The sequence below is a fragment of the Athene noctua genome, chromosome 1, assembly GCF_965140245.1.
Source record: "Athene noctua chromosome 1, bAthNoc1.hap1.1, whole genome shotgun sequence".
NCBI classification, from domain to species: domain Eukaryota; kingdom Metazoa; phylum Chordata; class Aves; order Strigiformes; family Strigidae; genus Athene; species Athene noctua.
In genome coordinates, this window is record NC_134037.1 from 53,572,899 (window position 1) to 53,598,051 (window position 25,153).

At 42.4% G+C, this 25,153-nt stretch overlaps 2 protein-coding genes across 2 annotated transcripts in view; one reads left to right on the forward strand and one right to left on the reverse strand.

Annotated features, from left to right (window-relative positions):
* Positions 1–969: 969 nt before the first annotated feature.
* Positions 970–11,773, forward strand: MFSD4B (major facilitator superfamily domain containing 4B). Its single transcript, XM_074896171.1, has 4 exons — positions 970–1,219; positions 1,310–1,478; positions 4,280–4,396; positions 6,862–11,773. The coding sequence occupies exons 1-4, from the start codon at positions 1,022–1,024 to the stop codon at positions 8,103–8,105; spliced, it is 1,728 nt and encodes a 575-aa protein (XP_074752272.1). The 5' UTR covers positions 970–1,021; the 3' UTR covers positions 8,106–11,773.
* Positions 10,500–25,153, reverse strand: part of REV3L (REV3 like, DNA directed polymerase zeta catalytic subunit) — a 132,180-nt gene continuing 117,526 nt past the window's right edge. The window contains exons 24-32 of the mRNA XM_074896170.1: positions 24,299–24,407; positions 23,234–23,440; positions 22,626–22,735; positions 21,473–21,587; positions 19,577–19,714; positions 18,530–18,720; positions 17,389–17,635; positions 15,775–15,984; positions 10,500–13,184 (exon numbers count right to left, since the gene is read on the reverse strand). Coding sequence (XP_074752271.1) covers positions 13,044–13,184; positions 15,775–15,984; positions 17,389–17,635; positions 18,530–18,720; positions 19,577–19,714; positions 21,473–21,587; positions 22,626–22,735; positions 23,234–23,440; positions 24,299–24,407 — 1,468 coding nt within the window. The 3' untranslated portion in view covers positions 10,500–13,043. The remainder of the gene's footprint in view (positions 13,185–15,774; positions 15,985–17,388; positions 17,636–18,529; positions 18,721–19,576; positions 19,715–21,472; positions 21,588–22,625; positions 22,736–23,233; positions 23,441–24,298; positions 24,408–25,153) is intronic.

The window sequence follows — 25,153 nt, forward strand, 5'->3', positions numbered from 1 at the left end:
ACTGATGGACTTATGAAGAGCAGTGTTCTGTAGATATCTGATAGTAAGACTTTGCACTTCTTGCAAAGGTATTAACGTGGCTATGGCTAATCACCTTTAGATGTTCTCTTGCTTCATTATTTGTTGTAGCTAGATTTTTGATTTTTTTTCTTTTTAAAAAATGCATACATCCATTCTTTCAGGTTTTCCTGAACTGGAGCCATACTTGCCACATGCTGTTAACCAGTGCCAGGAGAAATAGGATGAGGCTGCTGCAATCTCCATGCCCTGTCTGTTACATTCTAGCATATCTTTCTGTTCGGAACAACTTGGAAAACAGAACCAAAAATCCCATTGGGAATTATCTTTGAGTTGTTTGTGAGGTTTAAAAATAATAATTATGCAGAAAGTTAAAGCCTTTCTTACAGGGAGTAGCACCTCTGTACTGAACAGCACTAATGAAATGAGACGTTTTGAAAAGCCTGTGAGCTACTCTTGGCAAGTAGCAGAGATTTATGTAAGTGTGTTAAGCCCAGAGGAGACCCAACAACTCTGTGTCTTGGCACGCTTATAAAGCTTTCCAAGACACAGACAAGGGCGAGGGCAAAGACTGTTTATGCTAAGTTGTCTGAAGGGTCCGGTACAGGTTGAGTTGTGGGAAAACACAGGTTTGTGTTTGTTGGGTTTTTTTAAAGACTCTGGTTTGTAAGGGCACTTTTAATTAACCGGCTCCTCGCTCTGCTGAAAGCAGTACAGTCTAAGCCTGTCGCTACTTGCAGGGTGCAAGTTCAGGCGTCAGCTGCCCCAGTAACCCCAGCCTGAACCCCTCGGCCGGCGCCGGCGGGCGCTGGGCAACGTCACCAGGACGCAGCAGGCCCGGTGGCGGCGGCCATCTTCCGCGCGCGCTCAGCCCCGCCCCCGGCGGCGCGGAGCACGCCGGGAGCTGCAGTCCCCGCGCGCCGCCGCGCACGGGGCGGGGCCGGCGGTCCCGCGCCCCCCTCCGCGGGCCGCAGCGGCCGTTGGAGCCGCGCCGCCGGGAGCCATGGCCGGCGCCGAGCGCAAGAAGCACGTCCGGTTCGCCGCCCCGGGGGAGGCGGCCGCGGCCGGGCCGCGCCTGCCCGCCGCGCCGCAGGCGGAGGCGGCCGCGGTCGGCGGCGGCTGGCGGGGCGGCCGGGGCGGGGACAGAGCCGCGCTGCGGTGGTGCATCTCTGGGGCGCTGTGCGCGGCCTTCCTGGGGCTGGTGAGCGCCGGGGACCGGCGGGCGGGCGGGGTGGGGGGGGGCGGCTCAGCGCCCCCGCGGCCCCGTCACCCCCTTGACGATGTGTTACAGGGGATGAGCATCGCGGTGCTGGGGCCCACCTTCCCCAACCTGGCCGCCAACGTCCACAAGAACGTCAGCGACATCTACTACATCTTCGTGGGCCGGTCCCTGGGATACCTGGGGGGGTCGGTGCTCGGGGGGGTGCTCTTCGACTGCATGAACGCACACCTCCTCCTCGGTGAGTGCCGGCCCGGGCCTGCGGGAAACCGACCCCTCAGAAACGGCTCCGCTCAGCTCGGGCTTCCCGGCGGGGAGAGGCGGCGCGTTCCTGCGGCCGCGCTGAGGCGGGGAAACCGGGGAGGGGGGGGGGCGGGCTGAGGCACGGGTGCCGGCCCTCGCCCACCGCTCGCTATCGCGATATCCCCTTCGGTTTGGTTTTCTGGCAGCGTGTGTCCCCGCGCAGTACTGCCGCGGCGCCGTTCTCTAGTGGTTGGGCTCGCTGGGCACAGGCGTAGCGTTTTGAACCGATTGACCAAAAGATGCCTTTGGTATAGTCAGAAAAAGTACTTTTTTGGGTTTTTTCCTTTGTATCAAGTAAGTATACTTAATATAGATCCTATTGGAACATACAGACTTCTGTAACATCACTCTGTGAAATGCAGAAACTGTGTTTTGGCTTTCATGCGCACACATTGGCAACCTCCAGCAGGCATGCTGAGGCACACTTCTGTGGGGAGAGCTTTGTAAAACCCTTCCTTAAAGCTCACCAGAAATAATCGTCTTTCTGTGCTGGACAAAAGTACAGAGATTTTGACTGGAGGGCCTTAACTGAATTAGAACTTAATTAAAATGGAAAAACATTAGATACCACCTGTGACGGTGGAAACTTGCTCAGTTGCTGCCTAGCTGTGAAAATGCTTAAGCTCTGCAGGAGCCACGGTTCATGATCTTACAGTTTTCTGGACAGGTGGAAGCTGTCTCCCATAGGAGCGCAGGACTGGCTTCGTCCTTGCAGAGCAGGGCTGCTCACCTGTCAGGTCACCAAGAGCCACACAGCTTACAGAGTTGAAGTTCCCTCTTAGAGTCATTTGCGTCTCGGTCAGGTAGAGCTTCTTGGAGCACAGCTAAAAGAGCAGAAGCCCTATCCTTTTTTTCTTTCATGTGCAGTAATGGCGGTCTGTGTCCTTGTGTTGTAAATTAGGGACTAAACCAGATAGCAGGGCCTTCGCTGCTTCTCCTTCCTATCCCTGTACTTGGGAGGCTCAAACAGAACTGTGCTTCCTCCCCTCGGGACTGTGCTGTAATCACAGGGGCAGTTGAGAGAATATGAGAAATCCATTTTCCATTGCTAGCGTTTGAAATAAGTCTCTTATCCCTGGATAAGATACCCCTCTCCCTGAATCAGCTCTTACTTGCTCTTGTTCTAAAATGCCTTTATTTGGTTTCCTTCCTGTTTGTTATTCCTTTCCTCTAGAGCACCTGTAAAGTGGGTTTCCTTTAGCCTTCTTGTACATCTGACAAGGTTAGAGTTGTCTGTGTCTGGCATTTGAGACTTTACCTTCCACAATGGAATTAATACACCTGTGTAAGTTGGTGTTAACTTGAAATAACTTAGTACTTGCTTCTTTTCTTGAGGTATCACACAGAATAACTGCTTCAATAATGCTTGGAAAACGATTCATCTCCTATGAACTTTGAATCTTGTCTCGTTTTTATCATCTGAGGCCTACCTGTAAGGGATTTTGGCTCGTGTAGTTTCACCTCCCATCTTTCAACTGCTGAAACTGCTACTGCACAGAGAAAAAATTGAAGACATCATCTGTCTTTGTCAAGGAAACTTTTTAAATACCAGTCTTCAGGCATAGAGCTGAAGTGGACAACTGAGAACTTGCTGAGAAGTTAACTTTTCAGCTCTGAGAGGGGCATCTGAGCAGCTGTACTTAATACACCCCATCTTTAGCTTTTCCTCTGTGCAGCTTAGCATGCCCAGCTTCAAAAGTGTTTTGAGGCCTGCATTTCAAGTATCTCACTATGGATGCTGATTTTTTCCTTTGTTTGTTGTGGGGTTTTGTTTGGAAAAAAACTAAGTTCTTAATTACATCTATCCCCATTGATCTTTATGTATCTGCCCCACCTATGATCAAGCATTGATTTGAAAAATAGACACATCTAAACTGGTACAAGCTTTCTAAAAGCCCGATACTGTATATTGAAGATATTAATTGCAGATTATTTTATTATGAAGGTGATGATAAGCATAGGATTTAACTGCTGAACTTCCTCCCAAATTGTAATAAAAATAATTTCCATCTGCTAAATAATATTTTTTGAAAGGCATGTTGTAAGGGCAGTTAATAATAGCAAAAGTAATACAGTTAATGAGTTGCTGCTAAATTTGTGATGAGAAATTTTGTAGTTTTGTCTCTTAAAACTCCAGAAATCCCTTGGAATACATCCCTCGTGTGAGAACAGAATAAAAATGAAAGCGTTTTTATATGGCGGTTGCTCGTTGGCCAAGGTGCAATCACTTCATGGGATTCTGAGAGTTTAAGTGATTTGGGCTGCTTTAAAATTGAGCCAGTTGTAATGCTCTGTAGTTCTCAGAGGGAAAGAAAACTTGATACTGTTCAAAACCACGTTTTGCTTCTTTCAGGGTAAAGTAACATTTCTAGATCAGAAATTTGTAGAAGATGCTGAAATAGCACTTGTAAAGCAAAGGTTTGCAGAAGACTTCTTAAGTGTTCTAGCAGCAGATGCTACTCCCTTTGCAAAGAAAACTTTAGCAAAACAGATTTTTCTTGTAGTGTTTATATTCTGATGAAATTCTGTTTTTCCAAGTGAAAAATGATTCTGTTGAACTTCCTAGCTGCTTCTGTTAATCATGAATTGAGGTTGTCAGGTTACATCACCTATTAGGATTATCTGTAACTTTAATAATTATGAATGTGTTTGTGTTTCTTGTTCTTCTGTTATGCTTTTGTAGTTTAAATGGAAACTGTAGTATGTGGGGGTTTTGTTTTGTTTTTTTAACCTTTCCAGCATTATCCATGTTTGGAACAACGGTTGGTCTTTATGGGATACCCTGGTGTAAGAAATCCCTGCTGTTAACTGTCTTGATGTCAGTTATTGGAGCTTCCATGGGAATTCTAGATACAGGTAAGGGACCACGTGGTCCGAGAGTTCCTTCACCAAACTAACGGGAAACTTCAAGCTCACTGAAACTGTTGCTGGTATGTCATCTTGAATTAAGAGGGGAGCTGTTTTACCTGGCTGGGATTCTTGGATTATTCTGGTCCTGAGAGTGCAGTGTTTGTGTCTCTGTAACAGGCCTTCCCGAGGCGAGCTGGGCATCTCTTGCTTTCTGGAGAAGATCAGCGTGTATTTCAGTGGGCAATTACAGGCGTAAAGAAGGTGTCACGTGCTCTTTAAGCAGTGTTTTCTTTAAATTACTCATCTGCAGGAAGCTGGTCGGGTTACAGTTCACTAGTGCCAGCTGGAGCTAAAGTTAGTCCTGAGCAAGCCCTGGTGTTCGAGAGAGTTTCTCACAGTTGTGTTGGAGAGTTGCCTGCCTAAAGCTGGCTAGGTGGCATTTGGGGTTTCACAGCAGCCATTTACTGCCACAGCTCGCTCACAGCACTATGGCATCCATCTTCCTGAATTAAGGAATATTTGCTGCCCTTGGCCAGCCCCACTTATGTGTTTGGGAATATAGATTTATTTTATCCCCCAAATGGTAAGTCTTTGGCATGTGCACACTGCAGATGTCTTGGGGGAAAAAACCCCACTTTTGCTGGAAAGCAGTTCAAAACTGATTTCCTAGTAGAGGCTCCTTACTGGAAGAAGACGTGCCGGTGAAGTTGCAGAGCAAACGTCCCCAGGTGTGGTTGGAAAGGTCGGTTATACCAGTGGTACGAAAAAGAAACTCCCCCCAGCAATGCGTTTGTCGGGCTTGGCTTAGCAAGGATGAGTTAGTGCTGGCTGGCTGCAGCAGGCAGCTCAGGGCAGGAGGCGAGGCCACGGCAAGAGACCTGAGCACGCTTGGAGACAACTGGGTGACGCTGGTGGACTTGCAGCTGGGGATCAGGAAGCAACCAAAACTACGTCAGCAGCAGAGTGTTGGTGGTGAAGCCGCGAGAGGCGGCCGCTCGCCTGGCACCTCCCCAGCGATGTCCCGGCAGCGTGCCGACTGCCCGGCCCACTGAGGCAGCCCGTGGCTACTTACGAGCCAGTGAGGTACGACTGGAGCCAGCTGACCAGCTCCGGGGCAGGCTTATTTCTGAGAAGGAGCTGGCTGATGTGTTAGCGTAGTTAGCCAAACAGCTCTGGAAACACACCAGCCAGGGCTTGGTTTCAGTGGCTTGGCCGGTAGGCAGCACAGAGGAAGGATGGCTGCGCGTGGGAACCCTCTGCGGAGTTTGAGGCAGCTCTGTTAGGCACTCAAAAGAGCGTGATCCAGGAGCCAGTGGTGAAAAAAATGGGTTTGCATGGCACGGGTTAGTTGTTGCTAAATAACCTGAGTGCAAAGGTGTATTTGCTGCTTCTTGTAGGATCATCATACATGGCGCTTGCTTTAAAAATTCTTTGTAGGGGAAAATCCTCTTGGTTTATTGTAAAAATGCCCTCAGTGGGTGTGTGTGCTGCTTGGAACTCAGGCCTTTGAGGCAGGGAGACTTCCCACCCTGAGTGGGAGTAGCAAGAGAAACTAAGAGCAAGGCAGTAGAGTAACTGGATTCGTTTGGAAGAGTGTTAGTGCTGAGTGACAAGGGTTGCTGTACTGTAGCACAGCAATTTGATTACTGTTCTTATTTTCCTGCATTCATCTCAGGGGACTATTTAAAAATGTCTCTCTGAGATCTTATTTTCTAGCATTGTTGTTGATCTGAGGGTGTTGTAGTATGGTTTTGCAGTGGTATTATTGTAAATGTTTCCACTGCTGTAAAGTCGTTTGAATGTGCGGGGTAGCCCCAGCCCATCTGAAGCAAGTGATCCTTGATGTTTCCTGGGATGTCAAGGAGGCCTCTTGGTTCTTAGCATTGTGCATTGTTGCTGTTAATACTTACAGAAATGAGAAGTGGTTACATTTGCTTTTTTGAAAAAAGGCTGGAAAATGCTGCAAATTGTCAAGGAGGGTAATTAGAGTCATAGAAAGGTTTAGGTTGGAAAAGACCTTTAAGATCATCGAGTCCAACCATTAACCTAACACTGCCAAGCCCACCACCAAACCATGTCCCTAAGCACCACATCTCCACATCTTTTAAATACCTCCAGGGATGGCGACTCAACCACATGGGCAGCCTGTTCCAATGCTTGACAAACCTTTTGGTGGAGAAATTTTTCTGAATATCCAATCTAAACCTCCCCTGGTGCAACAATGAAGTACGGCTGTCGCTGATGGATTAAACCACTGTGTGGCTCTTCGTTTTGAAGAGTTTAAGGTTATTTGAAGGGTTTAAGGTGCTTACAGGCAGAATTTCAGTTAGCTACAGTTTTGCACACTGTATTTGCTAAACCTGGTATTATTGCCAATGGAATTACTAATATAGGTTATGGTTTGTTTTTTATTTAAAGCGGTATCTGGTGTCAGACTAAAATGACTGAATCCTCCTCTCTTGGATCTGCAGGTGGGAATGTACTGGCTCTGAACACCTGGGGAGCAGAAGCTGGGCCACATATGCAGGCCTTGCACTTCAGTTTTGCTGTTGGTGCGTTTGTGGCTCCAATCCTGGCTAAAATGGCCTTGGGAGGCTCCGAATCTAAAGAACTTTCAGGAGCTGAAAAGACGAACCAGTCCGTCCTGAGGTCTGTGCCGACAGCGTCAGCTGCATCAGCTACGTCAGCACTGAAACACCGTCTCGGTGCAGACTTTTTGTGGTCCTATGTTGTCATAGGGACTTATCTGCTGTTAGTTTCTTTCTTCTTTTTTATTTTGTATTCAAAGGGCAGCTCAGCTCGAGACAAATCAAAGGCGTCTCTGCAGAAGTGCACGTTTGCCAAATACCACTATGCTCTTATTATGCTCCTGTTCGTATTCTTCTTCTGCTACGTGGGAGCGGAGGTCACTTACGGTTCTTACATATTTACTTACGCAAAGGTCTTTGCCGAGATGAAAGAAAATGAAGCAGCCGCTTTGAATTCTGTCTTCTGGGGCGCGTTTGCCGCTTGCAGAGGAGTGGCGATATTCTGTGCTGCTTGCATGTACCCTGGCACCATGATCCTGTTGAGTATCGTAGGCTCTGCCGCCTCCTCCTCGTGCCTGGCCTTCTTGGCGCGGCACCCGGCCTCGCTGTGGGTGGGAACCGCCGTGTACGGAGCCTCCATGGCCACCATCTTCCCCAGCGGCATCTCCTGGATAGAGCAGTACACAGTGGTGCAAGGAAAATCGGCTTCTCTGTTTGTGATCGGCGCCGCGCTGGGCGAGATGTGCATTCCTGCCGTGGTGGGGTACCTTCAAGGAAGGTTCCAGCACGTTCCGGTGGTTATGTACACCGCCCTGGTGACCTCTGCGATGACGGTTGTACTCTTCCCTCTGATGTACAAGTTGGCCAACTCTCCCGAGGAGAGCAACTTGAAAGAAGTGAGTGAGAGCGAGGACCGGAAAGCTTTGTTGTCAAACTCAGGGCTTAATGAGGATGAAGAGGATGAGGAGGATGCGGGAGAGTGGAACGAAGCAGACTTTGAGGTAATAGAAATGAATGACACGCTGAAAAGCTCTGTGGTAGAGACCTCCCGTAAGATACCAGGGGACTCATCAGCCAAAGCCCCTCTCCAGCCCCAGCTGGACGATGCACTGTGCGACCCTCCAGCGGTTGCTGGGGGCTCCCCTGGGAGAAAAAATGCAAATGTTGATCGGGAGAAGAACGATTAAAGAAAAAGCTGGCTTTTTTTTTTTTTTTTTTTTAAAAAAAAACCCCAGAAATGCAATTGAATTGTAGCTGGTCTTGTCAGGTGGTTCAAGAATCCCTTTAGCGTGGCGCAGATCTCAGCACATTCATCCGGCCCTTCCCCTTCCCTTCCCTCTGCAACGTGTCTTGGCATGGGAGAATCCACTGTGGTGTGAATGGGGTAATGTGATAAAATGTGTAGATGAATCTGAAAATGTTAAACCGTAAGAGACGTTTTCTAAATACGAGGCATGCTTTTAATATATGCTGTAAGAAGAACTGACTAGGAAAGAATGGGACTGCTCAGAGCACTTGTTTTTTTGGGTAACTGAAGGGTGTGGTTTCGAGGTGCTTGGTCACAAAGCGTTTTCACAAGAGGGAAGAGAAATCTGTTATCTGTGACACTGAGCTTTCTTACCTCATGAAAAAGGAATGTTTCTGCTGCGCTGAACGTTTGTATGTGACATAAACCAGGAAATCAAGTTAAATTTCAGGTGATGCCCAGTGGCTGTAAATCAGGTAACCTGTTGGCAAACTATATAATCTCCTGGTTCTGTCACTAAGACGAGAAGAAATGAAAAAATCATTTTTAGGAGTGAACCATGCCTTTGGGTCATTTAAAAGGAGTGGAGTATGGGAAGCAGGACAAAATGAGTCATATCAATCTGCTGGAATGCTTAACTCTGATTTTCTGGTTAAACAGTGGTGACAAATCTAAATAGCCTAAAGTAGCTGTGGTTTTAATTAGTGCACTACTGCTGAAATTAACAAATGTATGAAGAAGATGATAAAATTTTATACAAAAAGATGACTTAATATATCGTATTGACATAGGGATTTGATATTTTGAAGCCAGTTGTTCAAGTTAAGGTTTTAACAACTTTTCTGGCTTCCTGTGCCAAGACTTTTATGTATGAATTGGAGAATGGGAGGGAGTTACCGATGAGACAGTCCTTTTGGGTTGTACTGTCCCATCGCTCATGCCTTGCTGGTTGGATTGGTGCTGTTTGGGTTTTGTTTCTCTGGGTGGTGACTCACAGGGGGACTCTCTCTAGTGGCAGGTTTCTGTTTGTAGGTTCATTGCTGCTGAGCGAGGAGACCCTGGAAGGCCCCGTCAGGCCACTGAGGCCTCCCCAGGAAGAGCAAAAAAAAGCAGCAGCTAATGGCAGAAATCTGACTCTAAACCAGTAATCTTGCAATTTGTCTACTTGAAACTCCAAATTTGTAGGTTAAGTATTTTTTTAAGGCTGTGTGATCAGCATGTGCTCATGTTTGGGGTTTTTTTACTTTGCACTTTTATTAGTATTTTTCTTGCTGAGAAGTTTGATTTAGTAAGAGCTCTAGATGTAACACAGCACAGAACCTTGAATGTTCAGTGTGTTTTCAGGTCTGGTTTTGTTCCCTCTCTTGTCCTCCGAGTGTGCAACCTCGAACCTTGTGGCTTTTTCCTTTCTTCTGAGAAGTTGGTAAGAAGCAGGAATCAACTTGTAGTGAAAATGCATCATTTTTGCATCTTGCCGTGTCGTTTTGCCCAATTCCTTGTTTTCTCTTGTGTGTATGTGCATTTTTGTGGCATCTTTTCCAGTGCAATGCATGAACCTGCACTTTAAAATACAGCCTTGTGTCACCTGCTACACAAGGATTCTCTTTGCTTAAAGTAATGGTAGATGCTTTTGAGTATCAGGCCAAACCCTGTTCTAGGTACAGGTGACAGCATTTGGACAACAGGAGTAGGGCTGTAGGGCCCTGATGGGGTGTGGCAGAGGTGGTGACTGAGATGGGTGTGGATTAAACCTGCATTTCCTCAGCTTTCCTCCTGCACCCCAGTAACTGCTGTGGGTGTGTAGGAAGCAGAGGCTGAGAAAGTAGGTGGTAAAGTGTAAATCCCGCAGGTGGATGGGGAAGTGGTAACTGCTTCTGCTCCGCTTTTGCGGCGTTTCCGGCCCCTGGAGAGGTCACGGGGTTTGGTGCAGGACAAAGAGCAGAAATTACAGCCCCCCCCTGCCGCTGCAGTCCACAGGCTCCACCTGGACTGCCCGCAAGGGAAAAAAGTTTCCACAGACCCAAGATCGTGTTGCCAGGAGAAGATTTGTTTAAGAAACACATTTGGCAACCAGGAAGATTTTAAATAATCCCCAATTCATATGCTAATTTTTGGAATGAAATTCCAAATGGAATGTCCTGCACCTAAGATAGTTCTCAGGGATAGGTAACCTGTCTTGCATAATCAAGTACTAAAAACCAGAAAATGAAAGTAAAGCTGCTTTGAGAAATGTGGTCTGACCTGATTTACTTACTGCTTATATACACAGTTATTTGTGTTTCTGACTAATGTCTTCCCAACAAATGTAAACATACTGTGCAAAACAAAGATTGGATTTTTATTTTTTTTTTACTGGCTGTATTAATTCTTGCACGTGTTCACTTGAATTCATCCCTCTTTTCCCCCTTCCAAGCAGGAGGCCTGAGGAGTAGGGACAGAGCAAGAGCCTGGGCTGCCGGGTAAGAGCAGCCTTTCACTGAAGGTGAAGGACCCAGAAGCTGTGGCAGGGAGACAGGCCGGAATCTGGGTACCTCCTGGGAGTGGTACTGGTTAAAATCCCGTCCCCACAATAGGTGGAGGGCTTTGTCTGCATGATGTCTACATTTGGAGTCATCTTAGTAAGCACTTACAGCCCCTTCTCCTTATTTCTGGCCTCAACCTTGACATGGAATATCCATTACAGAACTTGTTCTCCTCTCCCCTCCAAGCATGCTTTTAAGAGCAGGGGCTGCCCCTTAATGAAAATGAAACATTTGAAGCCGTTTAAGGTTACAGCAGACCTAGAACATTTCCGATGCTGAGTGCAGCTCACAGCACTTCTAGAGGTCCTTCATGTTCAAGGCTGTAGCTTTCCTAGCTCTTGGATTTTGGTGTTCCTCAAGGCTTGTTTTCAGACAGCGAATGTTAGTTTTTACACATTTAAATTTCCTTCCAAGCAAATTTACAGTTACAGTGAGGATCTCTTTACAGTGCCTTTTAAGTTACAGATCCTCCAGAAAGCTTAAACACTTAACTTTACATACGATGGGCTGAAATTACTTGAAGTAAACCGTAGTACTTTACCATCGCCTTGCATACCAGAAAAGTCATCTCTGTGTTGAGGACAAGAACTGTGGTCCGTGGATTAGATACCTGAATCTATTGAGAATCATATTTTGGTCCATAAAGCTGAGACTCAGTTGAAGATGAGCACTTGCCCCTTGACTCGGGTGTTAAAAGTAACAACCTCTTGCAGTTAAATGTCATTTGATCTTTTCATTTAGATCCCCAAAGTGCTGCCAACTGCTGGATTGTACCGTGAGCACTAACACCTTAGTCCTGGCATTTGCACTTTCGTTCTGTACGTGACCAACGCTCGAATGCAAGAGCAGGCAAAGGTGTGTGCCTTGATGGGGTTTTTTAGTTATTTTGCATAAAAGCGCATCGCAATCTGTGGGTGTTCTATTATATATTTAATAATTTTTATTCTGCTTGGTGTTGGTTTACATTGTACTGTATAATGTGAAATTTAATAGACTGACTTGTATCTTGAATGTAATAAATTCTTAACTGGAGAAGGCACTCAGGTTCCCTGATGTAAATAAAGTTTTGTTCTATTTTTCAAAGCTACTCTGGACTTCTAAATTTAAAACTTACTCCTCTTTTGACAAATGGAAAACTGGAAATGTTTCTCGTCTGGTTTGGGGAAGGCCTCCAAGAACTGGTACTGAGGTTTTGGATCCCAGAGCTTAAGCTGGAAGTAGAACTGTGGATTCTTAGCTCTTGAGCAGTCCTGAGCAGGGCCTTACTATTTGTGTGCTGAACCGGGGAAACAAAGGTGCCTGCAATTGAGGGCAAATAGAAAAAAAGCACGTCATTTTTACCATATCATTTTATTCAACTTTAATATGGTTTCCATTATTAACTTCTAAAACAAAATGATTTCCAGTTTAGAAAACAATGCACTGACCACATAATTCCTTTTCCATTTTATACAGTTATACAAATATTCTAAATACACATTTTGTCAAGATGGTGGCAAATAAGATTTAACTGTACAGTACATAAGGAAAGAAAATATTTTAAGCATATTTAGAAGCAATAGAAATGTCTATACAAAACAAGCAAAAATGGAATAAAATTTTATATTTAAAGTATTGCAACAGTCCCACAGGTTTGTAACAAAAATGTCTTTGCACAGTTCCTCACAATGCCCCATTAATAGCTAAAGCAAGACAGCAATTTTTAGAAAATAATGTTTCAAAATGCTACACATGATACTACTGCTTGCACAGTCTGATCAAAATAACAATCTACTTGGAATCAAGCAAAACTTAGGAGGAGATATACCAACCAACTTTAAAATTATCTGTATAAAAGTCATTGCACATTATTTTACTCAGTTGTTTGAAAAGTAAAAAAGTGTATTTACAAAATATTTCGCAGACAAAATTATAAAGTGAATGCGTAATATATAAGTAACACGTCTTGATACTGACAGTTCAAGAACACACACTAATGGTTTTATCATTTCAAGAGGTTTTCAGTGCTCCTTCCTCCAGGAAGTAAACTTGACTTCTACTTTGAAATGGATTTACAAGATGTTACACAGAGCTATTTCAACATCAGCATTATAAAACAGTATGTTAGAAACATGAAAGAAAGAAGAAATTTGTACATCTTAAAAAGTGAGCTGTTCATAGATCAACAAATGTAATTTTTTTTTTTTAAATTTAGTTAGGATAAGTGTTCATTATTCTTCAGATAATAAACCCAACAGTTAAAATGGAAATCCTGGACTAGATGAGAATTGAAAAAGCACCATGCACAATAGTCTTAGTGTGGTAAACACTGAAGGAAAAAAAAAAAATAGCACCTGGAATCCTGTAACACAGATCATTTAAAACTGGTCAAGCAGCTGGCGAAGATATGGTGCCTTCGACAGTTCTCTGCTTACTCTGGAGAGCTTGAAAAGTACTGGGCAGTTGAGGGAGACACACTGGATCTGTCGATCAAAGCAGCCTGTACAGTTCTTGCATATCTAAATTACACATAGAAAACCCAAAACGTTATTTTAAACTTAACATGAGCTTAAACTTAACATACATCACCCAGGATTCCCAAGTCCTCAGCACTATATGAGCTCCGCGCTGCCAGCCCCAAGCTTTCCCCCAGCACGGGGGGATCCAGCGCAGCTCCAGTCCCACCCGGCTGCTGGTTTGGCTGCTGGTGCCTGGCCGGCAGCACCCACCCTGAGCTGGGCACAGACCCGCAGCTTCACAGGGCCGTTCGGGGTCTCAACCCCGCTAGTTAAGTTCCACTTATATCTAGTGGCACTTGGAAAAAAATAAGCTAAATAAATGGAATGGATTGAAGTGGGGCAGCATGTTAGATTCATGATGAAGTTGCCTAGTGAAAAAAGACAAAACTGTTCTGCAGTTATTCTCTACATGGGAAAGGGACTTAATTAACTACTCCTGTTTGGAGATAAGCTTCAATTAGAGTTTTACTTTCCAAGTCAATCAATCCCAAGACAGAAATACACAGGGCACACCGGTTCCACTGCTCTCCTTGGTCACAGAACTACTCGTTCATGTAGTTAATGCTGCTTGAAAATACTCCAACATGAGATACCGGAGGGAATAAAATAGCAGCAGGCAGTTTTTCCAAAGGTAGCTACCTTCAGAAAACTAAAGGGCCCTGGCTTTGCCGTTTCATTTTTAATCATTTCCAGTATCTGCGACCTCAAATGTTTTTTCCAAAAACTCAAGAAATTTGCTTCCAACCACACTTGTGTTTTGTAACATCAAAAATGTGACACAAGATTATCCTACAATTTGCAGTTTGAACAACAAATCAGAATCGTGTCCTTTGCTCTGAAAATTAGTTCTTTTCCTTCTTTCCAAACTAAAACTATTTGGGCCCCTGTGACCCTCACAGCCAGGCCCGTACCAGCACTGAATCCCTGCAGACCAGAAACTCAAACTGACAATAGCTGGGGAGGAGCAGCCCCTCTTGGCCAAGTCCCACATGTGGCACCTCAGAGGACACCAGTCCTCTGACCTGCAGCCATGACCAAAAGGAACAGGATTTAAGTGGTTTGTTCCTTTTGTAACCACTAAAAGAACCTCAGAAATAAGCCTACCCTAGATCTTTGGAAAAAAGGCTCTGTCTGGTTTGAACACAAAGGATCAAACTAAATGGTACTTGAGACACTTCTTAAGTTCAGTTTGTGCAGAGCGGAGAAGTCTACGGCCTTAACCTGTGGCACGTAATTCTCACGTGCATTTTAAAATAACATATGATTCTGTGTTCTATCAGTTTTCTGCTGGCTCTGGCGTGTTTATAATCTAGGAGGGCCAAGAATTTAAGCTGTGAAGGATCACAGCATCATAGAATGGTTTGGGTTGGAAGGGACCTTAAAGATCATCTAGTTCCAACCCCTCTGCCACCAGCGGGGCCACCTGCCACTACACCAGGTTGCTCAAAACACCATCCTGTCCTGGAACACTGCCAGGAAATGTACATCTTCATAGTAAAATACAACAGATGCTCTTACAGAGAGGTTATCAAACACTGACTAGAACGGGATCCCAGGCCTTGCTGACCTGCTGCAAAGACAAAAGAATGTTCTGATCAAACCCACTGATCCTGCTGTGGGGCTGGACCCATCTGTCAAGTTCTGAGGTATTCCAGGACAAAAGCAATGTGAAAGGTGTAGAGTGCTACAGGAAAACTGCACAACATGCACAGTCTTCCTTCGCTGGCATTTACAACACCAATCAGAGCAAATATTACAAAACAGAGCAAGAAATGAGTCCACACCTTAGTAATCCAATATTTATGATAGTGAATTATAATGTTTTTCTAGCAACAGCCCCATGGGAACCTATGAAATCAATGCCCAGACTGCAGAAACCTTTATATCCCCATTTATAATTCAGACAAGTCTTTAAAATGGTTCACGTGCTAATGCTAAAAATAAATGTTAACAAAAATATTTATTAATTGTAAAAGATGACAGTAGAAAAATTAGGTGAGATATACATATGTTTCTGCAAGGGGAGGCACTGTGCTTTGCTATAATATATTGGCAAAGCACAGTCAGCTACCCTCTTAATTGATTTCTAGCTCAAGGGAAAAAAGCAGCTTAGAAAACTCCTTCGAGAGGAAAGGTAACAGGAAACCCCCCAAGCTAACACACACCTCTGTGTTTTATAATTACATTTTAGATAATAAATGTATTTTCTGGGACAAACATTTTTGTTACTAGAACATCAATTGTTATTTTAGTGAAAAAAAGGTGAATCTTTCATACTTTTATAACTCTTCATCACTATCATTATAAAAAGGCATCTACAAACCACGTAGGATACTCTCAGAAAAAGAAGAAAAGGAGAAAAGCATCTTCTGTTCTGATCCCCCCCTTCACCTTCATTTTTACACAGCGCTAAGGAGAGTAACAGCTGCTGTGCTGCCTTCAGCTGCAATGGGAAAAGCAAACAAGCTGTAACACATTTAACACCCAGACTGTACTTCCCATTTCAGCTGGGGGCACGCAGTAACACACTGCTTTGAAATTTCAGCCCCTGTCTTTGGCTGACAGACATCTGACAATGCTTTAATCATACCTTGACCAGCTGCTCTTGCTTACGCTCCAACTCTCGGATTTCTTGGTTGAGAATCACTGCCACATGCTGTGGCTGGCTTCTGCACTTATTACAGATCCCGTACTGGGTCAGTTCATCACACACGGGACAGTGTAAGGTCGTGAAATACTGGGAGATTGTGCCTTTGCGTCCTTCTAGCTCGCTGCGGGCAGTTGAGGCAGCTTTTTGAATCTGTAAAAAAATAATTAAGAGGTAATGAACTTTCAAGAGAGCAGCTTGCCTTATGCCTAGGTTACAGAGCCTGTTTTTTTAAAAGGAGTATGAAAGTGCAACACAGCCTGCAGGGCGTGGGCTCACGCACAAATTATTAACATGGATTGCATCACTCTGAAAAGTGTAGTACTTGCCCTGAAGCGATACACTGAACAGAGCACACCCACACACACACCTATTTCACAGGGCATCTCACCAGAAAAGAGAAAGAGTAACTGAAGAAATCCTCAGTCACCCGGTAAATTCCTGAACTCATTTCAAGCTCTGCCTCCTGCAGTTGTTCCTTTGCAGGTGCTGATTGACTTCATCACATCCCAGCGTGCCCAGTGGCCGCCTTCTGGATCCTGCTGCCCCTCGAGTTGCTGTGCCAGCGCAGTCCCGGTCACAGAGCTGACACCGTCCTTTGCTCTGTGGCTCCAGCTCATGCTGATTTCCCTGGACAAAGCCCCATTGCTGGCCCCCGGCCCAGGGAGGTTAGTTTTCTGCACTCGCTCCTGGTGCTGCATGACTCGGCTCAGTACTATCCCTCACTCCCCTGCTTCAAATACCCAGCTGCCCGGCTCCCTCCCACCTCCCCGGTGCTCCCTGGCCTTGCAGAGGCCAAGCTCTCTGTGCCTTTTTAGAACAGCTTGATGGAAACAGTTCAGGTGAGTGTCATGGTGCCATCAGGAAGGTAGAGAAAAGCAGCAGAACTGAATCAGTCAAGGCTACATTAAAAGTTTGCAGTGGGAAATGTGATGACATACGCTGCTGCTGAAGCCTACACCAGAGTAACCAAACTATGCAGATAAATTGTCACCAGCCCTTTTGTCAGGGGGATCACACTAAAATTCAGTTATGTAACACTTCTCTTCCCCCATCTCAATGACTTCTTTAATTTTTTAGGAAAGTCAGGTTTGGACATAAACTAGTTTAAAATTTCTGGTGATGCACATTTTTTAAAAAGTGTTCCTGCTGCTGGGTCATTACCACCTTTTCTATGATGAGAAAAGCTCTTCAGAACATCTTGCAAAACCAGGAGTTTCAGTATCTACCAGAGAGAGATTTAAAAGGTGGTAGATACATATAAAAGCACTGCTAAAAATATACAGTTATGGCAAAATATTCTTTTAAACTACAGATGAGGTCAGAAAAGAGGACAGTGTGATCAACACTGCACAGAAAGGCTGGCTGACAAAACTGATTTACTAAGTGAAAAAACACACACAGAAGATCTAAGAATCAGGTCTGCATGTTTAGGCATCAAACACTGCCTTGTAAAATAACCTTTGCTGTTGCCTCATACAAACCTCGTTCCATTAAAAGTCATGATGAAACCAAACACTGTACAGATGCGTTTGTAATCTGCCTTCAAGCACTCACCCGTGGCAACTCGTGGTACCAGCTAAAGACGTCTATGCCAATAAGTGAGAAGACTCTGGCCAGCGGCGGCAGAATCTGCTTGGTGATGTAGTACGTAGCATTCAGCCTCAGGTTGGGATCCTGCAGGACTTCGGTGGGCCGCCTCACCAGCTGTATCAGGGGCAGGCCGGGCACACCGTACACAATGACGTAGGGCACTCGCTCTCCAACCCGTGGCTCAGAGCGACGGTCATAGGCGAGCATTCTCCTGTTTCAAAAAAATAACCTTTATAATGCACCCGGAGACAAATTCATGGTTATTTCATTTGCTTGTAAACTTCCCCATCTGGTTTTATTAGTAGCTCTCCAGACAACGGAAGTTAACGCCCATTATGAAGCCAGGTTTTTTCATTTATAATTTGTGTCATTATCAGACCCAAATTCGAGAACTTGGAACATGTGCCCTAAAGATATGTTCTGTTTCAGGTCTCTCGGATTTGCATGCAGGCTGCTTTCCAGCTACCCTTTCCCTAAAGAAATATCTTAATAAAGAGCAGCCGGGGTACTAAAAAGAGTTCAAGTACCCAGAAAGTAAAGGACAATTCAATTTGAAGGAGGTATCAATCCAGAACTTAAATTTTTTATTTATTTTAAAAGCATGGCTTAATTGGAAGACATTTTATATTAAGCAAGGTTGCAAAATGTGCCAGGTCACGTTATCTATTACTGATAAACAGTATCAATAGGATGAAATATTAACTAAGGTACTTTTTGAAAAATGTCAAATTATGCCTGGTAATGTATTCCACAGCAACGACACACATTACTATTACCATTTTTAACATATCTAATATCTGTGAGCAACGGACAATCTTGGAGCAAGCCCTTGTACAGAAAAACAATGCAGAAGTAACAGCAGTGAACACACCGTTACAGCACCCTGACAAGAGACTTCACTCCTCAACAAGTGTGGCTCTTTCCAGGACTACAAAATGGCTTTCTAGGACTATCTGATGTCTGATCTCTCTTCACACACAGAAGAAAGTCAGAGTCATCTGCTGCAACAATATCTGAAGGAGACATCTCACTGCTACCCATAACTTGGCAGTACAAAGGTCAAAAGAAAAAAATATCTGCCATTAGCACTTCTTAATCTCATTACCTGGTGATTTCCAGGGCTGGTACACAGGATCCAGGCCTGTAAGCTGAGCTCCCTCTGTACTCTTTTGCAAATATGAAGTCTTGTATGCTGGCTTTTCCTTCCAGTAACTTCATGCATTGATTCTGAACGTACTGTTTGATCTGACTTATGTCCCGTGTTTCAAATAGCAGCTTGATAGAACACTCAAGTATCTTTACAACCAAAGGGCAAAGATAAGAAAAACATGTATGTTTAATCAAAAAATAATTATTTCCAAATAATTCAGTAAATTATAAGGAATTATTAATACACTGCTTAGAAAAAACAACAGTTGTGTACTAGAATGTTAATATGACAACAGGTTGCATTCTATTCTCCTCAAAGACATTCATAAACAAATTACTGGGCAACTTTTTCTTCAGTTTGACACATCTTTCATTACATTATCCATACTCTGGCACTTAGATCATTTCAACAACTACTGAGGTTTTCCAGAGTATGGGAGAAGATGTTTTTTCCCCCATCATCTAAAATTTTTTGCCATTACTTTCTGATCACCTCAGCAAACAAAAGAATTGGGATTAAAAAATGGAAGTAAACTCTCCTAAGTAGTTACTTTTCTTACTGGCATAAATTTGTTTTGTCTTAAGAAGAACCTTTTCTTTTCAACTCCCCAATACACAGCTTAAAATAAACAGGCAAGGAAGTTTATTTTGAATGAATTCTTAGCTAAACTAGATTTATGTGAGGTATTTAGCAGACACATCAGTGTACCTCACTCATCTTGAGTAATATTTCCAGTTAAAAGTGAACTGGATTTTTTAGAGAACTTACATGGGGCTGAGGGCTCTTTACGGAGTTTTTTGGGGGTGAAAGATAGTAGTTAAGATGAAAAGTGCAAGTCCTTGTAATGCTGTACAAGATCTTCAATTTATTTTTCAAATGGCTTATAGCAGAAAAACAAAGTCTTGCACAACTCACAAGGACCAGAAACTCTGAGAAAGGACAAATATACAATGAAATAACAGAATACTAGAATTTCATTCAGGAAGAAATACAGCATTTTACCTTGGAAACAGCAGGACAGGAGTCCCTTCGGACTGTCTCTATGCCTTTTGCATCAAATACTGGGTCCTTCTGGTCCAGTGTTTCATACATGTAACCCACGTACCTCTTTTTAGTTTGCAGGACACATGGCAAGTAGACCTGGAATGTTTAGAAAGAAGATAGCTCAATCTGGCATGTGCTGGGAATATAAGGTGGCACTGAGCATAGAGGGTTTCCTAAGGAATACTTTGCTTTGTTGTTTTCTTGTTTGTTTTTGGTTTTGGGGTTTTTTAATCATTAAAACCAATAAACTAGATCAAACAACTGTTAAAGGATGGCTGAGGAAGTTGGGATTCAGCAGTGTTCCATTCTTAATTCACTTTATATTTCATCTAGCTCTAAAGGCTAAGCAATGCGAAGTTCAGATGAAAAGTGACGTACAGTATTTGTTTCAAGTATCCTTACTTTTCTGGATGGCATCTGTGAGCACTTCTAATGTAACTCTATTATCTCTCTTAAAAAGACAATAACATTTTGAACAGCAGAGAAGAAAACTTTCCCAGAAGAAGAAGTGGCTTTGAACTTTCTATTTTCAAACTTCATCTAATTTTGAAGTGCCTAAAATCAGTTAGTAACTTGATCTGTGGAAAGCACACTTGTTAAATGCCTACACTTGGAGAACAGTTTCCTCATGAATGGATTTTTAGGGTCACGGCCTCTTTTGCTTGTTTTCTTCAACATCTTATTTCATTCTTGATAGTGTCCATATTCCTTGACCGCTTTTAAAAGAAAGAACAGGGAACAATCTCTTCCCAGTATTACTAGGATAATGCCACAACTTCCTGGCTCTCATGGAAGAGGGAGCAGCGAGTTCAGATTGCCTCAGGCTGAAGAAGATCCCACACAGATGTCCCACTTCTTGAACAGATGCTCCAGCTTTGAGGCATTTTCTGTTTTCTGTGCTAGGAATAGTACCGAGAAGAGTACTCGGTATTTTGACCTACAGGTGAGTAAGGGCACGTGAAGTGAAGCACTTGGACATCTTCTCAAGTATAACCTTGCATCTAGTATTTTTTTCCGGCTAATTACTCCTTCAGTTTAATGACACAGAATTGCCTCAAAGTGGGAAGGGTCCCTGTGTATTAGTTAGTGAGGAAAAGTTGCCATGCCTTCCACGGCTGTCCTAACTTTTCTTGCTAGTATTTTTCTACTTTGTTTTCTATGATAAATGGCAATTTGCTTACAAAGTCTGATTGAACCTATTGAGTCAGGTATGTACTTAGAAAATATCTATAGCACCTGAACGGATTGCTAATGACTTTCCAATGATAAACTTCTACTAAAATGAGCATCACATTGCCTTGCTCTTTTATAAAAGGCTTATTGTAATTAATACTCCTTCCAAAAGCCTACTAAATGGATTTTTAATTTTGTATGTATATGTATCACATGGACATACTCTGAAGTGTGCTAAGGCTAGCTGAAGAATAAATATCAGGCTTGTAATTAATGCACTGCAATCAGTCCAAGGCATGTTGTGTATTTTCTCCACCAAGTTGCACACATTGGTTTGACTGTATGTATATAATACAGAACTGAGGGACGCATTTCCAAAAATTGATGAGACAGGAATCTCAAATTGCCTGGTGCTGCCAGCACAACAGGCTAGCAGGCATCCTGATGTGAAATAAGAAAATTTCTTTTTGTTGTTCATGCTGCAGTGCTCCTCTGACAAGGTCCCTGAGGCATTAAGGAGCTTACAATATACCTGCAGAAACAGTACAGCACGCAACTGTTGTATATCCTTATGCTATGTTAGTGTCCAGAAAAATCTTTTATCTTGACTACTTTTTTTTTTTTTTTTTTGATAACAATGTTTTCACCCAACACATTTGAAGCAAACTATTTTCCTTTTACCTTTTCAAACTTCAGTTTAACAGGTTTGGGGTTTGTTGCTGTTACAGCTTCAGCAATTTCTTGGCCAATCTTAAAAGACTGCTCCTTCGTGGCTCCTTTCAAGAGTACAAACATGCTACAAGAAACCAGACATAGGAAATAACACAGATCTGTTCAATGGAGTTCTTGAAATTTATAAGCTATAGTTTCCTGGTGGCAAGGCAGAGATTTTGTTATCAATTCTGTTCCCCTCCTTCAGCTAGAAAAGCCAAAAACCTGAGAAACTTCAGTGTTCAGTATGAGATGAGGAGTGCCAAAGGCACGACGAACCCTGTGACTCTGGTGAGACAGGAACATGACTGCTCCCAGGCACTGCAAAACTTGAGTTTCCAGGAAAGAACTGTAAAGAGCTCTGGGCATGCCCTTTTTTCCCCACTATGTGCAGCAACAGGATTTTACTTCCTTTCTCCAACTTTTTTTTTTTTTTTTTTGTGAAGCTACTATGAATTTAGAATCTTTGAAATTTCAAGTCTTTAATCAAATCTGGCTGAAATCAGTCATTGGACTCACAAGCTATTAAGGAAGGACAGCCAGACAAGCTTTGTTTCCCATGGCTGAAAAATTATCCAAGTCTAGCACCAGAGATGGATACACCCAGAGCATGGCTATTATTTATATGAAAGATTGAGAAAGGGGAGATATTTATATGATGTATTTCAGGCAGCCTAATCATATCTTTGTATGCTCTGGTGGCTGCTTCTGAATTGTATCCACTTTCGAAGCTTAAAATAGTGCCCCCTTCTAAGTATCAATGTACAATGCCTACTATATTATAAATGCCTTATTTTTGAAAATAAAAATGGCATCAGAAACAGGGACAAAAATACTCATTCAATAAATGACATATTATTTCACACCTGAAGAAGCATTATTTTTTTCTGTTCCACGTAATTTTCAAAAGGAAGGAAACCTTCAAAGTGCTTTCTAAGAGTCCTAAAAGAAACTCCAGGAAAATTTTTACTTTGCATATTCCCAAGACAGTAACCAACATCCCAAAGAGGGCCCACATACTCTTTTCAGTATAAAAAATTCCCCTTGTTGAGACAAATGAAAAATCTATCTACAAAGAACTACTATGATTTTAAAACACTGTAAGAAGCAGACCATTAATTACCTGTCAGTATCACCATACACAACATGAGCACCCCATTTTTTTGTGTCGTTCACCAGTTTTATAGCACGCTCCAAAGTTTCTCTGGCTTTGTGAACAATGCTATCCCCAACCTGTCAAGTTAAAATGAAAATTTTTATTGTACTGCTAAACCCAATACCAGCTCTTGGTAAACATAGTCTAACCTTGCCTCATCTATTGATTAAAATGACTATATTATTGAGACAATATATTTTATTTCATGCATATAATAAATGAAAAAGTTGCTTACATTACCCCAAAAGAATTAAAGGAAGAGCAATGAAAAATTATTATGAATTAAAATAAAGAAAAACTTGGTTTAAACTTCTTTAGCCATATTAAAAGTGCAAGGAGCAAGACAAGATTGCTTAGGATCAAGGATCATTTTCTTTAGTTTCTGGATTCTGTCGATTCCTCCTTTTTTGAAAACTATTAAACAGCTCCAATGTTTTAGTTTATTTCCACTGTTAGAACTGTAATTCAATCTACCTTTTGTGAGAGTTCTACAGAAATGCTAACTCCAAATGTTCTTTTATGGGAAGAAAACCAAGACTTTTTTATTTTTTAAAAAAAAGGATCACAACCCTTACCTCAGTGCATGGCATTCTTCCAGAAAAATTAGCAGCAGTATAACCAAATGTAAAATTAGCTATAAATTTAAGACCCAACTGACGAGCTTCAAGCATTCGAGTTATAGCCTTGTCATGTTTATAAGCCTTCATTGACTGTTTCACCATTATCCTAGTCTTCAGGATTTCTTCGAGCATTCTTGGCAGCACACCCTTTCTTACTGAAGGCTGCCATAAAGAGAACAAAGAAAAAAATGTTAAAAAGCCCAACCTAAACAGTTAGGAGGAAAAGCAAAACCAAAACTGTTAGATAATCACTGTTAAGAAGACAAATTAATTAGCACAATGCCCTAGGCACCAACGGTTTGGCTCTTCCCACAAATATTATAAGCAACCTAGAATACAGGCAAAGCTCTTAAGGGCAGGGTAAATAGCTTTTTGTTCTTTGTTTTCATCAGCCCTGCTAATGCAATGTTTAGATAACCTTATTAACTAAAATGGGACTTCAGTATTTAACTGTTAATTTGCAAAATGGTAAATGCTAAAGGAATATTATCTTTTCAAAATTGTGCAAATATTGTTTACTTAAAGTGGGTTTTTTACATTAAATATACGTATGCCGGCAATTGGCTAATGATTTGTAAGAGCTCCAGGCCATATTTATTAATTCATTACAAATCAGCCAGCAGCACACATAACATGAAATGAGAACAATAGAAAGCAAGTCTCCCAAACCGTGACTCTTTTTCTAGGAAACTATTACTGCTATACAGGCAGAAGAATTAAGTGTTACACACAGATAATTACTGTTTGATTCCTAAACTGCACAAGTGAAATACAGTTTAATTATAGATGAAATAAGCCTTCAGTATAAACGAAAGCATAAAGATGACATTCTATTTTCTGAACTGCCAGAAGTTCAGCAGTCTGACAAATATCAAAAACCATCAGGAAATGAGAGACTGAACCTCTCCCCTTCTCTCTGCTCTTAATGCAGCAAAATATAAACTACAATATCATTTTGATCTTAAGCTAGTCAGCCAACAGGAACTAAAAATGCCTGTCACAGAGCACTAATATCATTACCTTGACAAAAGCTACTCCACTGGGTGACACTGTGATATCATGCCTTATCTGGTAAAGTAAGTCAGGAGGTACTCTGAGAGATGTACAGCCAAATTTGAATGCATCATATCTAATAAAGAGAAAAATTAAACATGAAGACAATTCATTCATTTACAGCCTGATCAAGCAAAAGCAACTCACATTAAAATGCTGATAATGCCAGCAAGGATGGAATCACAATTATGATCCCAGGTATAAAAAACAATCATTTAAAATTTCTTAGCTACGTGCAAAAGGCTCTAAGAATAAAGTAGTAATAAATGGCTAAATTCCAGCAGATGTAATTTATCAATTCTGTTCTGCATTAACGCATTATTTCCAAATGCTGAGTTAGTGGAGGCACATACTCATACCATAATCCCCTATGGAAACCATGCACATTTACCAAGGAACACACTGGATATATTTTCTTCCCACAAATTCAGAATTTCAAATCAGAAACTTAAAAACCTGGTGGTGATACCTAGCAATTATCACATGCATCTTCCCATTCTTCCAAATATTGTTTTATAGAGGTAATTATAATGAGCAATGATATTTTTTTTCCAATTAACAGAATTCCTGTTTAGCTTAACAAGAGATGTTACACAGAATAACTCATTGTATCTTTTCATTTTGAATAGTTAAGACCAGAGTGAACTACAGCTGTTAAAACAGAACAGTAACAATTTATTAACATACAGTGGAATAATACTAGTCCAGTTTTGAAAATAGGTAGTGGATTTATGTAACACTAACATTGTGAAGCAATATTTAAAACTAGCATCACAATAATGGAACAGGTGTACACACATGTACATACACAGTTAATTTTTT

Bases quoted from the DNA above. Each gene is read 5' to 3' on its own strand.
- MFSD4B (XM_074896171.1), top strand. From the start codon at position 1,022: ATGGCCGGCGCCGAGCGCAAGAAGCACGTCCGGTTCGCCGCCCCGGGG. The intron at 1,220-1,309 runs GTGAGCGCCGGG...GATGTGTTACAG, and splicing joins GCGCGGCCTTCCTGGGGCTG to GGGATGAGCATCGCGGTGCT. The intron at 4,397-6,861 runs GTAAGGGACCAC...TTGGATCTGCAG, and splicing joins CATGGGAATTCTAGATACAG to GTGGGAATGTACTGGCTCTG.